Below are 16679 nucleotides of genomic sequence, written 5' to 3' on the forward strand. Positions count from 1 at the left end.
GTAGGCGGGGCGGAGCGGCGGCGCGCGCGGCGGCCGGGGGCGCGGGCACGGGCACGCGGGCGGCGCCCGCCGGGGGAAACAACGGCGACGCGCAGGCGCGGAGCCGGACGCGTTCGCTGCGGGCCCGCCGGCGCAGGAGGGGGCGGCTTCGTGACGACAGCTGTGACGTCTTTCGGGGGGCGGTGGGGCGCTGCCCGCCGTACCGCTCGCTTCCGGATGCGCGGCGGAGTTGGGCTATGGCGCGCATCACGCTGGAGGACCTGGACGGCCTGGGCGAGGAGGCCGCAGCCGGCGACGAGGAGGAGGAAGAGGAAGAGGAGGAGGAGGAGGAGCGGGGCCGGTTATTCGCCCACTGGGAGGCTGTAGCCAGCACGCACCGAGTGAGCCTGCCCCCAGGTGAGCGCCGAGCCGCGCTGCGGCGGGGGACCCCGCTGCCGGCCCAACCTGGAGGGGCCCTGAGCCGGGCCGCGGAGGCGGTGCGGATGCGGAAGGCGGGTGCCCTTCGGGGGCTGACAGCACCCCGTGAGCCGGCTTCGGGGCCGGCGGCACCTACCGGGGGTGGGCAGGTCGGGCCCGGTGCACCGCGGGACTCCCTCTGCTCTCCAGCCTGGGCGAGCCTGCCCTCTCCTGTGCTTTGCCTTGCAGACATGGCAGGTCCGATCGTCCAGATGACCCGGCACAACCAGGCTCGTGAGCCCGTGCCGTACATTACCCTCTCGCAGCGTGAGAAGGTGAGGCCTGGTCCTCTCTGCACACCCAGGTTTTCGTCCACTGCCAGCCTGTGGTGAGGCTGGTGCGGGTGCTGCTGCCAGCCTGGGGAGCGGGAAGAGCGTCTTCCTTGCAGAGAAGGTGGCCACGTGTCAGCTTGCATACACCAGCCTTGCAGAGGTTTCTGCAGAAGCACTGCAGCCAGGATGGCAACTCTGGATTGGTGCAGCATTCTACCATTCCTGCATCTTCTTCTATGTTGAGTAATGGCAACGCTCAACTTCCCAGCCTTTATTTTAACATCGGAATGGTCTTGCTGCTTTCTCTGGTCTCCTGACTTCCAGCTGCTTCCTTTACCAACCTATCCTCTGTTGGGGTGGGCACATCCAAGAGAGTGAATTTTCAGTTCGGACCCTGCTCCCTGCCTTGCTCAAAGCATCTTGTTGCATAGCTCAAAGTCCTGCTGGGTTTGTGTTTGTGCTAGTTACGTGGCTACTGGTCAAGCTCGAGATCTCAGTTGGCACAAGTTAGGGATGCTTCTGCTTCTGTGGGGAACACAGGGCCTGTAGCCCTGGCCGTCAGACCTGAGCATGTGGTGGTGTTTGTCACAACTGCCAATCCAAACATGGTAGCTTCTGCCTGAAGGTGTCCTGTTCTTGCTGGCTAAGTTGTACATCTCCTCTCATCTTTCATACAAAAGGGTGCTTCTGAGCTTTGAGAAGTAACTGTGAAGAAGCACTTGTTAGACTGGTTCCTGTGTCTCTGCAGGCTTGGTTGGGCTTGCTACCAAGACGATGTCTGTCAATTGTCCTCTATATGAGGAGAGCCGAACCAATTTCTTCTGGGCTGAGGTCCAGCACTCCTACCTGTAAAACACATCTGAGCATGCAGATTGTGCAGCTCTGAACTGGGGCTTTACCACACTCCCTCTTCCCCTGTTCTTCTGGGTCCCAGGGACTTAGTCTGGGTTCTTCTGTACCTATGCTGGTCCCAGGCAGGAATGGGGCCCCAAGACTTTGTTGGGCCTGAAGATCTTTTGTTCCTGTTGGGATCCCCTCTGTGCCTGAGGAGGATTCTTGGAATTTGACTCTGGGGCTGGGTGAGGTGATAGGAGTGACTTCCTGCCATTAGTGCTGAGGGGACTCTGGAGCTGGGGTCCTTAAGGACATGTTTCTCAGGCTCAGGCAGGTCACTAGTATTTGGTTGCTCCTCCTGAGCTGTCAGTACTACAAGCCCTCATCCTCTTGAAAGCAAGTGAATTATTGTGTCACCTACAGAGCCTTGTACTCAGTCAAATTCCCCAGCTTACATCGCAGCAACATGTTGCTACTGAGCCTGCGTGAAGCATCTTTGCTCTTTCTCATGGTCAAGTCTCATCTTCTAGAGTGGTGGTGGTTAATATAAGGATCAGGCTGGGGGAAGACCAGACACTATGCCTTGCTGGGTTGATAGGTTTATTTGCAGATGGTGCGGCAGATGAGAATTGCAAATAGTCTAGAGGGACTGGGGTTTCCTTGCTTGGAAAATGCTCTTGTTCTGCTTTTTGGTGCGACAATAGCAGGCACGGCCCTATCTAGAGGGTGAATGCTGGCTGGCCTGCAGTGTTTTGGGGCACTTTTCTTCCTGGCACCCTGCTGATGTACACAAGCAGCCTAGATGCCTTTCTTCTGCCTTTGGTTTGGCTTTCTGAATAGAGACCTGATTTGGGTGGAGGCACAGAGAGGCTGCACTCAGTGTTGAGGCTGGTCACAACTTCCTGGCTCACTCACTGCCAACACAGCTGTGAAGCACAGAAGTTTGGCCAGGGGCCATGAGCTCTGCGGAACAAGGCTGTCTCATGACCACTTTAATCTGGCTGAAGAACAAGCTGAGAGCAGGAAGATAGGTGCTGGCAACAACTTCCCAGCCCCTCTTTATGCAGTACCTGTGGTTATAACTATGCCATGAGCTGAACTATGAGCAGATCTAGATGCAATTTCCCCACTCTCCCCTGCCTCCCCTTCTGTGTTGGGTTTGTGCAGAAGACTGGGCAACTGTGCTGGAAATAGAGGTTCTGACTCATCCTGCAAAGCTGTCCCCTCTGCACCGGCTGGGTTCGTGTCTGTTCTTCCTCCTGTCACTTCTTGGTATGGGAGAAGGATCTGAGAAGAGTTTTGTTCCAACCTTCACAGCTCCTCTGGGTACTAGAGCTCTTCTGCCAGACTTTCCCTTCTGCTGGGCAGGAGTCTTTTTGCTTGTTATCCTCTGTGCATGCAGTGCTCCAGGGAAAAGGCACTGCACCTGAGAATCATATCAACCTTACTGGAGGCCTTTGGGTGCCTGGAATGAGGAACATCCTTGTGAGTAGGCAGGACAGCGGCTGGAGAGGAGCAGAAAGTCCTGTGCCCCCTGCTGAGGATGTGCTGCATTCCATGTGCATGCCAGGAGCCTCCAAGCCTCCCTGCACCCTGTCTTCTGTCTGTGCTTTTCCTTTTGCTGACTTTTGCCTGCTGCTGCTAAGTGTCCTTTTCCTAGGTGCATGTGATGCCAGTTCCCTTCGCCTTCTCCTGCCAATCACTGACTAGCAGGGGGTCTCATTTTGGCAGGGTCCTGTCTCCCCACTTTCTGCCTGTCAGTGTTGGTTTTGCCACCTGAGTGCTGCAGTGTTGTCAGCGTGCTTAACTCTGACTTGGCTTGTCTGTGGCCTGTTTCAGTGCGAGGAAGCAGCCTACGAGGAGCGGCAGTACCCAGCTGGGAAGTGGGCATGTGTCACCAAGGGGGAGCCCATGTATGAGCAGAGCATCTCCATGAGCTTCATGAAGCTCATGCGCTACATCTGCAAGGAGAACTCTGTAGGTGTGTGCAGGCAGGGGCTGGAGGGCGCTGGCAGGCTGCACAGAGGGAGGGCCCTGCCACTGTTTGTCTGGAGTGGGGAGGAGGGCTGCTGCCACTGACCCAGCTGTCTCACTGTGCCCACTGCTTTCCTACCTCCTTCCAGGTTGCTATCTGGGCATGACAGTCCCAGTGCTCAATGAAATCCACCTGACCAAGGAGGGGACCAAGCTGGAGCGTGAGGTCGTAACTGCCTATTATCTTCCGGCAGAGTTCCAGCAAAACCCCCCTGTTCCCACAGACCCCGAAATCCACATCACCGAGAGGGCACCACTCCGGGTTATAACCAGGTGACCCCAGCACCAGGTGACCCCAGCACCAGAGGTGTTTTCTCAGCTCAGCAGAGGTGTATGAACTCCCTGCATGGCCTCTGTGGTTCCTTGGGCAGAGGGGTGGGAGCCCTTGGGCTGTGGGAAGGGGGAATGTGCTGGCTCTGTTGCTTACATTGTTCCCTTTGCTGCAGGGTTTTCTATGGGATGACCACAGAGGAGACAATTCTGCGAGAGATCAGTGTCTTCTGGGAGCTCTTGGGCTCCACAGACACTGTGCTCCGGGAAACCTACATCGTAGCTGCTTATGAAAATCCCAGCATCCCTCAGCGTCGCAACGAGATCTGGTTCATCTGCCGAGCAGAGTGAGTCCCCTCTGTGACCGCAAACCGTCCTGTGACTGGACCTGGTATAGATGGCAGTTCTGACCCAAAGGAGACGAATGCACATCCTGACCCACCATTCACCCACAAAATGACAGACCGGGAGACTGCGGGGTGGGTTTGCACTCTATGCTGCGAGGGCCCAGCCAGGGGAAAACCTGCCTGGTTAGCACTTCACCTGCCCCTGCAGGGACCAGCTGAGGCTGGAGCTGGCACTGGGGAGAGCCTCTGCAGCAGGCTCCTGGTGGGAAGCACGCGGTGGGGGCTCACATACGGCAATAACTGTGTGGGTTTGTGCAATGTGCCAGCCTGATCTGGGCTTCTCTCGGCTCTGAGCTGGGGTTGCAGAGCTGTGCCAGGCATGCTAGTGGGGCTTGTGGTTGACAGTCACAAGCTGATGGCATCTAGAAGGCAAATGACTGTGTACGAGGTGTAGGGCACTTTCTGGGCTCTGGCCTGCTTCCTGTGAGAGTGGCTGCCTGTCTTGAATGGAGCTACTGAAACGCTGCTACAGGGACAGTGGGGTTCAAAGGGGAAAAGGGCTCACCACAAGCATGATGTGGATCCTGTACGTTTCCTGCTGGGGTGGCTCTGTTTGGACTGTGGGGTGCCTCCCTGGCTGTCAGTCGCCATCCCTCAGCCAGGACCGGGGCGCTGGCAGCCTTTGTCCATCAGTTGTGGGTGCTGTTTTGCCGACCTGCTGCAAGCTGAGAGGGACGGGTCCTGACGGCGGCAGCAGCGGCACCACTGTGTGTTGTGTTGTGCATTGATCGGTGAGTTTCACATCCACAAATACTGTCATGCTTTCCTGGGGGAAGCTAGCAGTGCCAACAGTAAATAAACCCAGCTCAAACCACTGCAGCTGCAGATCACTGATGGTGGGGACAAGGGGTACCCAGGTTGGCTTGGGAAGAGCCTTGCTCTTTCCCTCCTCAAGGTGCTCCAGGCTGCAAAGCTGTGGCTTATTAGAAGGGCTCTAATGTTTGCCCAGGTTATGGCCCTGTGTTCAGCCAGGCACAGCCTCTGCTTTGCTGCACAGGCTGCTTACATTGCTGCTACAGACAACTGTGGCCACGCTCCCCTGCAGGTAAGGCGGTTTTCTGTTGGATGGGGTCTGCTCTAGCCTCGTTTTTCCCCTGTGCAAAAAGTTGGCTCCTTTGACTGTACTGCACACGGGCACCTGAGAATTTGTAGGTGATTGCACATCGTGCTGGTTGGCTGCAGGAACTGGCATAGTTTTGCAAGGATGTGATTAACTGATTCAGTGTGGAGGGACTTCTGGCTGCTTCTGACCCAGTTCCTGCTGTAACCAGAGGTGTGCTGTGTGCCTTGCCTCCTGTTGCTGCTGCTCAAACTCTGGCTCTGGCCCTTTGGCCCTACAGTACAGCTGGAGGGGGGAAAGGGAGGGAAAGGTCAGGCCCAGCTCCGTGGTCTTATTGCCCTAGCATTACAGGCGGCTTCTGCCACTCCATTCTCCAGACTGTTTGCTGCCCTGTCCAGGCTGGCTTGCCATCTGGCAGCAGGAGAGCCTGGCTGCCCAGCCTGTGGCTGTGAGGAGAGCAGGGCCGAGCATGTTATTGCTCCCTCAAAGAGGAGGGTATGTAGCTTCAGGCAGTGTCTGGGAAAGCACAGCAAGAGCAGACACTGGTTCCCTGGGTATCTTTTGGTGCAGTTCTTGTCCCTGGGGCACTAAAGGCAGGTAGGGCTGGGAAGGTGCTGTGGCAGCCTGCAGCTCTGAGGGCTGATGTGGCAAGTGCTCCTCAGATAAGAATGGTGATACCTGGATCAGCAGTTCTGTGCTCACTTCCCTACTGGGGAAGGAGAAGCAATTCCCTTGTGTGAGGCTGGGATCAGGTGGCCCAGCATCAGTGGGCAAGCAGTGTCAGCCAGCATGCGTGGGTCAGAGACCCTTCCTCTTACTGCACATCAGCTGCTTTGTTTGCTTGCCCTGAGCATCCAGGTAGAAGTAAATCTTGCTTTCTAGAGCTTGCTGAATAGGCTACCACTTCCTCTGAGGCTGCTTGGTCCCCAACCACAACCAGAACAGCCTTTTGTGACAGGAAGCGGTGGCTTCCCTATGAGAGGGGACTGGTCTGCGGCTACTGGCAAAGCCGCGCAGCCACAGGTCCTGCTAGAGCAGCTCTGTGGTCTCAGAGGTCCTGCTGGAGGTGGTAATGGTAGGGGCTTCTGGTGCAGCTCTGGGCTTGCACCACCACACAGGGCAGCAGGCGCGCTCCAGTCCTGTGCCTCAGGCTTTGCTGAGTCAAGGCTTCAGCATCCTCTGTGATCGATCCAGCAGTGCTCTGGGGGATGCTGTGGGGTGTCTGATGGTGAGTCTTCCACACAGTACCAAAAGCAGCCAGAATTTGGGAGGGTCAACAAACCAGCTGGAAAACTGGTGTTCAGAGCTGCAACTGCCAGAGCTGGTGGCGCAGGGCTGCAGCAGGCTCCACGGGAGGCATTCAGTCAGGCAGGGAGGCCTCCAGCCTGCGCCATGCCGGCGGCCATGCCGGCTTGCACTGTTGTGCCTTGACTTTGGGCGATGTGGAGGAGCAGCAAGGAGCAGGCAATGCGTTGTGCAGCTGGGGCTGTGCGTCCACCCCTCTGCCTGTAGCAGAGTGCAGAGCTCCTAGCTCCCAACTGCCCCGTGCTTTTCACAGGGTGTCTCAACAACAGAACAGATGGGGAGCTTCTACCATTAACCAACAGTCCATCTGTGAGTAGCTCCTTGGCAGGAGGAGAGCTCTGTTGCCTCCTTGCTGCTCCGGACACCCCGCGTTGGGGCTCCCTGTGGACAGGAGCAGGGAGCGCCCATTGCCCTACGGTGCGGGGGTCCCAGCCGGCCAGCCCAGGGCCTCCTGGCGCGCCTCTCGCCCCCCGTGCCAGTGAGGCTCGGCGGCCGCCGCCGCAGCTCCCCAGCGGCCCTTGGGGCCCGGTCTGCCCCTCCGCCTCGAGCATCGCCGGCCCACAGGGCCCCACTACCCCCGGCCCACCGCCCGGGCCCCGCCCGGTTTCCGGTGGCCGCCCTGCCCCCGGAAGCCCCTCCCGCCGGCGGCAGGCGGGGCGGCGGCGGCGGCATGGCCACGGGCGCGCACTGACTGACCGGCGCGGCGGGGAGCAGCGCGGAGGATGGCGGCGGTGCGGGCGCTCTTGGTGCTGGGTGAGTGCGGGCTGGGCTAGGCGCCGCAGCCTCTCCCGCCCTGGGGATGCGGGTCCCGGTGCCCGCCCGCAGTGGCGGGGCTTCGCGCCCACCCCCCCCCACCCGGCGCCAGTAGTGGGGCCGCGCTGGGGCCGTGGGCGGAGGCAGAGGGGCTCCGCGGCCGCCGCCCCCGGGGGGTGGAGGCGGCGCGGCAGCCTCCTGGACCGAGCCCTCCGGTGGTGGTCCGGGCCCCTCGGGTTCCCATGAGCCCGGCGGTTACGGGGCCAGGCGGCCCGGGACGGGCCCGCGGGGCTCCGGCGCGGAGCGGGAGCTGCGCGGGGCCCGGTCGCTTCGACCCCGGCGGGCAGCCGCCCCGCGGAGCCCCGCTGCGCTGCGGGAGTCGCCGGGGCGCCTCGCCCCGGCTCTCGTTCCCCGGCGTGCGCCGGCTCCCCCTGCCCGCCCGCTCGTAAGGGGGAGCGTTGCGCTTAAATGAACTCGGATGCAAATGCGCCAGACGTTTGCCGTCTGGGAGATGGCGAACAGGCGCTCCCGGAGCAGAGGCGCTCCCGGAGCAGCGGCGCTCCAGGGAGGTGGCTCCTGCAGCCCCCTCTCGCTGGGCTCGGCCCCGACTTGCCGCGTCCCCGGGCCCTGTGGCGAGGGCTGACACCAAGAAGGCTACTTGTGTGCAGCAGTGCGTGGTTTTCCCATGAAATCTAAGCAGATCAAAACTCGGAGGAAAAAAAACAGTGGGCACATAGTGGGCTACCACCCGTAGAAATTGGCCTCCCAACTGTGGAGGGGGTTCTGTCCCTTGCTGAGCACATCCGGATGAGGCATCCCCCTTCATCCCACCCTCCATGCTGTGCAGGGTGTGAGCCAGCCTCCCTGCCTGTTCCCAGCTCTGCCATTGTCATTGGTGGCACAGAGGTTTGGGGTGGCTGGTTGATTTTCCTGGCTGCTGCTTTCCAAGGCCCAAACCTCCCTTCCCTCGTGCTGCTCCATGGTGTTTCTCCCTGCTGGCCTCCTAGCACCATTTTCCTTGCCCGAGGAGCCTGGGGTTTTGGCTGTGGCATGAGAGCCATGGGGGTTTCCAGCCTGGCTTTGGAGGGTCCTGCGTCTGCCCCATGCCACACTGCCTTGTTTCTCGCCCCCTTTGGGGGCATGTTGGCAATACCCGCTTGTGGTCCCTTCTGTGTCACCGTGCACAATAGTACAGTTTGCTTTGTGGTTTCTGCTGCAAAATCAAGAGTGATCTTAGTCTAGCACCTAGGGATGAACGGGAGGATACTGCCTCTGAGGGAAAAGTATTTATAGCACTGCTGCTCTTTGCATGTCCGCCACAATGCTATCTGGCTGAGACTTGCTGCCAGGCTGCAAGTAATGTCCAATTTACAGCTGATAAGCACGAAAAGCAGCACTTATTTAGCTGATTAGCGCTGTAATTGCCGATTGCTTGGCAGCCTCCTGGCAAGGCTGTTTCTGGAGGGGGAGTGCATGCTTTGCTTGGACTCTGGTTTGAACCCATGATCGCCTACCTGCCAGCGTGCTGCCGTGGGCAGCTGGGAGGTGCAGGCCTGCCCGTGAGGGCTGTCTGCTGCCTTTCCTGACAGCATGCTCCCCTGTCCGGTTGCTGGAGTTTCTGTGCTGCTCCAAGCACATACTCTCCTCCTTGTTTCTCCTGCTCAGCAGGACCGTGTCCTACAGCACTGGGAGGAACATGCTCCGTCTGGCTCACGGACACTGTAAAAAATCTCAGACACCAGCAATGTGGGCAAAGCGTACAGTTTGATGTCTAGGTTTTATGGGCTAGCCGTTAGTTTTGTGGATTGCAGGGCAGTGTCTCCCTTTGCCTGTGGATGCTGTTTGGAGAGAGGGCTGGGAAGTGTGGGGTATCCATGGCACATGCGGGTCCTTTCTGTGATCCTCCATTGCCACGTATATGTTCCAGGAATGCTTGGTGCCTGGACTGCTGGTCCTTGTTCCTCCATTTCCGTTGCTCAGCAAAGCTGTGATCTTTCTGGCAATGACACTGCAGCATGCCAGATGTGTGCTGACTGCTGCTGGAACATGTGGTTGAAATGCTAGCAGAGGAATATTTGCTGAGTCAACTTTTCTTTAAAACTGAAAAAAAAAAAAACCCCAAACCAAAAAACCAACAAACCCCCCCCTCAAAAAACAAAAAACCCTCCCCCCCCAAAAGGTCTCTTTTGTTCTGGAAGTGCCTCCATGTCCTGTGTTGAGCTGTATGTTTCTGTATGGCAGTGCTTTGCTTGTGCTCGCTAGCAAGCCTGTTCCTAAAGAAGATCAGGTAGGATCTGAGAATTCCTTGTGTTTAAAGGGTCCAAAATAAATTTCTAATAGTACAACTTGGGTGACTTTTGCTCTTTGAGCTGAAGCTGCCATCTATTTTCCAGCAGCTCCAAGTCCTCTGCAGCCAGACCAAGTACTATGATCTGAGTGAGCATTCCTTCAGCAGCCAAAAAGCTGTGCTGCTCAGCACATTTCTGGGCTGTTTTGGGGCAAAGCGGTGACAAGCCAATACTGTTCTTTTCTTGTAAAGCATGTGATCCCCCTTGGGACTTGGCTGTGCTCAGGCAGTGCTCTGGGCAGGCTGTAACCCCAATGTGGAGGAGCTTCAAAGGCTCGGCAACTCCATAGCCATGGCTGTAGGCACTTCTTTGTCTGCACAGTGGGTCCTGGACCACTGAGAACTGGCACCGGCCAGAGGGTTATCGTGTTCTGCATGCTTTAAAGATGTCCTCTGATCTCTTAATTGATCTGGAATGAGACCATCTTCCAGAGGCAGATGGGCAGATGTTTAAACTGCAGCAAGCACCTGTGTTTAGTTACATGCTGGGCGATGAATGCTCTTGCTCATGAGGGAGCATGTTTCCTCCCAGTCTGCTGAAGCCCTCTTGCTCAAGAAAGGTGGGTGGATGGCACCACATGTCTGCGTGTTGCTCAGATGGATCGGTCTCACCTTGACTAAAGGCTGGTACGTGTTGCTTCCAAGCAGGTAGGCATATGTGTCCGGGGGGGGCAGGCTGCACTTTCTCTAAAGGCCATGGAACCCAAGGGGAATGGAGGAAAGAAGTTAGGAAAGGAGTGGGAAGAGAAGAGCCTGGCTTTGGGGCAGTGGGCAACAGTGCAAGGGCCAGTCTGGCTGTAAGTGATAAGGCACTTAAAAAAGATCTGAAGCCTGTGAGGCCTGGTTACAGGTATTTACTAGGGGAACTTTACACTAATATTTTTCTTCCTTTCATTGCAATTCATCTGCTATTTGAGCTGCAAAGATCAAAGCTGTCTTCCAGCAAGCACACGTGGACTTAAATAAATAGCTGGACCTACACCTCTCTCCAGTGAATAAACACTCTTTCCTCTCTGAACATTTTCAAGCGTAGCTCTCAGGTCTGGAATGCAAAATATTTCACATCAGCAGTGGGTGTTTCCACTGCTTTCAATATTTGGGAACTTGGAACAAATGCTTATTTAGCAGCAGACAGACTTGGGTACAAACGTGTTCTTTGTGAAGGCAGTTGCTGCTGCTGCGGTGTTTGCAGTGAAATTCCCCTGAGATCGGAGGACATGCGATTGTCCAGACCCCAAGGAAATAGGTCTCGTTCTTGTAACATGAGTGGCAGTCTCATGGGCTGGGACAGGCAGGTCTTTGGAGGCCTGGAGGGCAGTGAGGCTGACAAGATGCTTGGCAGATGGACAGGAACGTTGTCCTTCAGGAGGATTTAAGTTGCACGGGCTGTTAACGTTGGATTTGGGGGGGCATTTGCAAAAGCTGCGAACCAGCACAGTGGATTTTGCTGTGTAAGTGAAAGAGGCAGCTGTACCAATTCACCTCCCTGGGCCTTCAACATGGTGATGCCTACTGGAGAAGGTTGGTCATGCCTGAGGTGGGAGAAGAGCAAGTGTAGTATCTTTTACCTTTATGAGAAATGAACTGTTTCTTGGGGGAGAGGGAGAAGGGAGATGAAGAAATGACAATTTGACAATTTGTAATGTGTTGGTTCTTGGGCATCAGCGTTCTTGGGCAGAGGTGCCATGCTGGGTGGCCTGTTTCCATGTCCTGCTCCTTGCCTGGAGGATGTTGGAAGGTGGCATCCAAGAACTGCTTGTAAATGCCTTTATTCTGTTAGAAAAGCAGATGTTATATTGTGCAGGGGCGTTAAAGGCCTGTGCTGTGAATGTAGCATACCTTCTGTGCCAGCTTGCCTGGAAGAAGCAATCCCACTGCTGGGCATGGAAGGACTTGTTCTCTGAGGGAGACCTGACAGGGAGCAGATAGGGATGCTGCAGGTTTTCAAGCTTTTCATGTGGCTGCCTGGCAGAGCAGGGGCTGTTCCTTGGGCTTTGTCGTGGTTGGGAGGCTCTGCATGTGGTTCATGTCTTGTTCCTGGTGTCCTTGTGAGCTTTCAGCAGTCTAGATGCATTGTGCATCTCTTGCCTTTTAGGGAGGTTGTTCAGAGGGAGCGTGAGTAAGGTGGGGGACCGTGGGGTCTTTTAGAAGCTGTTTGCTCACTTCCTAATGCCAAAGCTATTGAACCGCAGCATATGAAAGCAAGCACACGGCTTTTTGATTCCAGAGGATGTGGTCTGAGCAGGGTCCTGTGCTTCCACCTCCTCCATCCTACCTGACCCTGTCAGGATCTGCTGTGCTGGTTGTGTTTATGAGCTGTCAGCTCACTCACTCTCCTCTTCCTTGCCTGTTGTGGGAGGATATGATCCAGGGTCTGCTTTCCTGCATTGCTATTGGGTGTTATATGAGGGAGCAGTGTCCCATCACCTCTCAAGTTGTACGGTGCCAGCAAATCCACCTTGCATTGTGATGGGAACTGTTGCTATTGCTGTTTGGTTTAGACCAGACAGCTGGCGTCCTTAAACAAAAAAGGGCCAGACGGAACGATCATCATGAGGAAGACCATCCCCTGTTTCACTCTTCCTGTGCCTTCTGAACGTACCACTGTGCAGGCAGTGGGAAGGAGGAGAGGCTTGCAAGGCATGTCTTTATACGGATGTGGGTTGGTTTGGGAACTAGACCGGAGTGCAACAGAAGCTTTGCAGGATGCTCACGAGTGTCTGTGGTCTCAAGGAGTGGAGCACTGGAAGAATAGTTGTCTGGGATTTCTTCTGGATAGTCTCTTCCATGGGAGATGGGTGCAGGCTGGTTGTAGTGAAGCTCTTGAGGTTAGAGGCACATTCAGTCCATTAAGCAGCTGCAGCTCTCTGGGTCTAGGTTGTGTGTCTGTGGGTCTGGGTGCTGCTTGAAATCAGGTTGGATAGAGTCTTGTCCAAAGTTTTGTCCAGTGTTTCCTCTTGCCTCTGCCTGCTTTGGCACGTTGCACCATGGTGGGGATGAACCCATGCCACCCCATCAAGGCAGGGACCCCATTTTGGGTCATTCCTTTGTCCTGGGGAAGTACTTGGCAGCAAGTGCTGTTCTCCTATGTTTACCTGTATCTCCTTTTAATCTGTGCAGCCCCTGCTGAGTAGCTGTGGAAGATCTTCAAGCCAGACACAAGTGGTCTTTGTTTCAAAGCATCAATTTGTGTTGGCAGCCAGGTCTGCAGCGCATGTGCTTTTCATTGACTGCTGCTCCAGCTCCGTTCTTTGCTCTTGCCAGCTTTTTTTTTTTTTAAATTTAATACAAAAATGTTTTTCCTGAGTTTAAAGGCTGAGTCGTACAGTACTTCTAGTCTTAAATTAAGCCTTGCCTTTTTGGGGGAAGCAATCTCTGTGCACAGAACTACAGACTACTTTCCTCTTCTCTGAGAGGTAACTAATACGTGCTGTCTGATCAGCAAGAGAGAGGTGAGGGGGACTTCAGAGTGGTTTGCAAACTTCTGAAAGCCTGGTCTGTGCGCCTGGGATGAGGAGTTTTGGTGTGCCAGCCCAGCTTGGGCCATTCCCGAGCCTACTTGTCTTAGAGCACTTTGGGAAGGTTGATGGGTAGGTGCTTTTGTTGATACTCTTTGCAGACTGTTACTGCCTGTGCTGCTCCTTTGATTTGGTCAGCTTTCAAAAATCCATCCAGTATTCTCTGATTTTGACCCTCTGAAGTTGTTCTGCAAGGACTTCTCTTGAAAACTCATTTTAATCCTTAAAAATGTTATGTGACATCGAAGTGAGGCCCAAGTCACTACTTAAAATGTTCCTGTTGATAGCGAACAGATGGATGCTGAGGTGTCCAGGTGCCCCAGAGAGCAGAAATTGAAACTATCCAGATCCAATCACAGGAGAATTCAGATTAAGACTTGGCAGGGGGTGGAATGTTGCAGTGTTGAGTGCTCCCTGTCCCCTTGCACAGTGGGTGCACGCAAATTGTGTGTCTGGAGAGGAGGCATGACTGGTTTTAACCGATGATTCCTTGTGTGAGATGGAGCTTGCCGGTGGGATGCCAATGGCCTGTCTTCTCCTTGTCAAATTAAGCTGTGATTTGAATGGAGCAGGCAGGAACTTTGGTATTTGTGGACTGGGGTGCACAGGGCCCCTGGTGTGTGAATTGAATCCGCCACTCTCAGATGGTCTTGGACTTCTGTGAGGTTGGGATGTCTTGGATCAGTGTTCATATTGTGCAGGATGATGAATGAGGAGAACTGATAGGAGCAGACTCCTGTCTGGAAAGTGGAGTGACACATTGGACTTTGGGTGTGTGAACCCTCCCGTTCTGGAAAGTGAGATGTTGCAGGCTGGGAGAAAGCGATGACACACAGAGGTTTGCTGCTTGTGCTGGGAGCTGGTACGGGAAGGGGCTGGGATTCAAGTGATTATTAGAAGTCTACTTGTATTTCAGCCCCTGGTTGACCTACATTCAGTCCCTAGATGACTCCTGTCCTGGAGGAGAGGAGTGTCCGTGAGCACTTTGCATTCAGACCTCAGTGCTAATGACAGTTATTTGCTTTCAGGGTAGCTCTAAGGTGACAGGCTTTATAACTTTTCCTCTCCTGCAATGCTGTTGAGATGAGGTTTGTCCCAGCATCAGGATTTTATGCCTGGGTGCAGCTTGGGCCACCCTGAAAAACAGCCAAGACGTCACCCTACTGCTGTCGATGTGGGCACACTGGCAAGTTGGCTCTGTCCTCTGTCAGCCCAAGCCAGAGGGCTCTGTCCCCAGAGCCATGGCACAAGGAGGTCAAGCCCCATTCTGGCTGCAGAGGGGAGGATTGTGTGCCTTGGGCAGCTCTGTGTGGGGTTGTCCTTGCTGTTGAACCTGATGCTCGCACAAGGTAGGCACGGTATTGCTTAAGACCAACTATAAATGCTCTCCTCATTACGGTTGCTCGTTGGCTTCTGTAAGAGCACAAAGAAAGCCTTTGATTCCAAAACATGCAGTGACTCTCCAAATGGTTAAAGGCAGGACGAGCTGTGGCTTGCAAGTGCCTTTATTGCTTTCCATGCAGCTTTGGTGTGTGTCCTGGCTCTGCTGGGGAGGCCCATCACTTGTGTGGCGTGAAGCCGCTCCATGGTGCTGCACGGAAGTCACTGGCAGTGCCTGTGTCAGTGGGAAGCTTTCAGGAGGGAAGTTTTGTTGGTTTTTTTTTTTTTTTTCTTTCCCAACAAAAAGACAAGATCAGAGAAGATAAAAACATACAGTCTTGTTGGGTGCCACACAGGGCAGTGCATCCAGCTCTCCCGAACCATCCGTGGGAGCATAAATGGGTTTGTGCTGGTGAGGATGAGTCGTTCAGTTGCCTCTGCAGCTGCCCTGGAGAGGGGCTGACACTGAAAGTCTCCTGCAGCAGTTGGAGAATTGTCTTGGACCAAAGAAAACAGAGCTTCCTGTGAGTTACTTGGCATTTTTCTTTGTTCCTATCCTTCTGTACTGCCTGCTGTGAACACTGGGAGCCTGGGAGACATCTCGGAGCACCTGGTAGGTGCTATGCGAGTGGCCGATTCCTGTGCCGAGCCTCCTTCTGTAGCAGTGAGATGGCTGGATGTCAGCCAATTGTCTTGAGATCACCCTTTCCTCCAGCCAGGTTTGAACAGATGTTTATCCGCCGTATTCCAAGCAAAAGCTGAGCTATGAAGGCGACACTCTCTGCTGAGTTAGCTCCTGATGGCTCTCCCTGCACGTTGTGTGTGCTTGCAGCCTTCAGGTGCGTAAGTGGAGGAGCTGCTTGCTGGGGCCTCGCCTGGCACAGCAGCATAGACCCTTCCGCCCAGGTCCTGTTTCTGTCTTGCTGCCTTGTTGCTCTGGCCCATGTGCAGCTGTTCCTTTTCCAGTTGCGCCTCCTGTCTCCCCTCTTACTGGTTCCTCTTTTGTATCCAGACCTCCCATGGCATGCCACTTATCCCCTTCTTCAACTTCCCTGTTGCTCAGCTTCTCTCTGATGCCTGGCTCTGAGTGCTGCTGTTTCGCCAGGTGTGGCTGTGTTTTTCTCATCGTATCTTGAGTTTGCTCTTGTCTCCTTGAGCCAGGCTCACAGTTCAAGACAGGTGGTGAGAAATCAGAGCAGAGCTGGGACAGGGCTGCTGAGATGTTCAGGTGGTTCTTGGAAATCAGAGACTTTTTAATAAGAATTCTTTCACTCAGCTAAGGAAAAAATCTCAAAATCATGTGGCCTGAAGCAGAAACCATTAATCTGAATGGTTACCATTTTGGCAAGGAAATAAGCACCCAGGAAACAAGAGTGTCATCCTGGGCATCCTTCAGTGTCACACTGTGTTCCCGTGGCCTTGCTGGGATTTGGCCCTGCCTCTCACTGGCTGGAGACGCTCCTCTGCATGGCTCCCTTGCAGACAAAGACGTGCCATGGGTTTAATGGAGCAATCCATTTTACCTGGATTGCCAAGCAGCCAGGCACCTGCAGATACCTCAGCACAACTTATTGCTCTCCAGGACCTGGTTGTTGGGTGTTTGTTGCCGCTGTTTGTGTGCTTCCTTGCCATTTGGTTGCTTAGGATGTCCTGGTGCTCTCCCAACTGGTGGATTAGTGACTGTCCAATAAGAATTATTTGTTCTCCAGATACATTGGGAATCAGCTGTCCTGCCACTATGGATAAAAGCACTTGTTTTTCAGGGAGATTTGGTTAGTATGAATTTCTGTATCTGCAAGTCCATTACACCTGAGGTTTTCTTTAATTTGTCACTATCTGTAACAAGCATTCTGCCTAGTTATTGATTTGTAAAAGTATTCCAGAAAGTGCCTTGCTTGCATATTCTTCCCACTCAGTGACTTTTCTCCATTTTTAGCTGAGAGGTAATGTAGCAATGTCTCATAGAGAAGCTACCTTTTAATTAATATTGCATGAGCAGAGGAAATATTAGCTTCTCTGTCTACTTTCCTATTTTTGTGTCTT

The 16679-nt window shown here is 54.6% G+C and overlaps 2 protein-coding genes across 2 annotated transcripts in view; both read left to right on the forward strand.

The window, feature by feature from the left end:
• Window positions 1–92: 92 nt before the first annotated feature.
• On the forward strand, window positions 93–5088 carry LOC129204400 (heme-binding protein 1-like). Its single transcript, XM_054820335.1, has 5 exons — window positions 93–396; window positions 646–731; window positions 3402–3543; window positions 3686–3869; window positions 4043–5088. The coding sequence occupies exons 1-5, from the start codon at window positions 237–239 to the stop codon at window positions 4215–4217; spliced, it is 747 nt and encodes a 248-aa protein (XP_054676310.1). The 5' UTR covers window positions 93–236; the 3' UTR covers window positions 4218–5088.
• A 135-nt stretch (window positions 5089–5223) lies between these two features.
• The window catches only part of PTK7 (protein tyrosine kinase 7 (inactive)), a 39737-nt gene continuing 28281 nt past the window's right edge, over window positions 5224–16679 (forward strand). Inside the window, exon 1 of the mRNA XM_054820315.1 lies at window positions 5224–7391. Within this exon, the coding sequence (XP_054676290.1) occupies window positions 7361–7391 (31 nt within the window). The 5' untranslated portion in view covers window positions 5224–7360. The remainder of the gene's footprint in view (window positions 7392–16679) is intronic.

This window comes from Grus americana, chromosome 3 (genome assembly GCF_028858705.1).
Source record: "Grus americana isolate bGruAme1 chromosome 3, bGruAme1.mat, whole genome shotgun sequence".
Classification (NCBI taxonomy): domain Eukaryota; kingdom Metazoa; phylum Chordata; class Aves; order Gruiformes; family Gruidae; genus Grus; species Grus americana.

Bases quoted from the DNA above. Each gene is read 5' to 3' on its own strand.
- LOC129204400 (XM_054820335.1), top strand. From the start codon at position 237: ATGGCGCGCATCACGCTGGAGGACCTGGACGGCCTGGGCGAGGAGGCC. The intron at 397-645 runs GTGAGCGCCGAG...TTTGCCTTGCAG, and splicing joins CCGAGTGAGCCTGCCCCCAG to ACATGGCAGGTCCGATCGTC. The intron at 3,870-4,042 runs GTGACCCCAGCA...CCTTTGCTGCAG, and splicing joins CCACTCCGGGTTATAACCAG to GGTTTTCTATGGGATGACCA.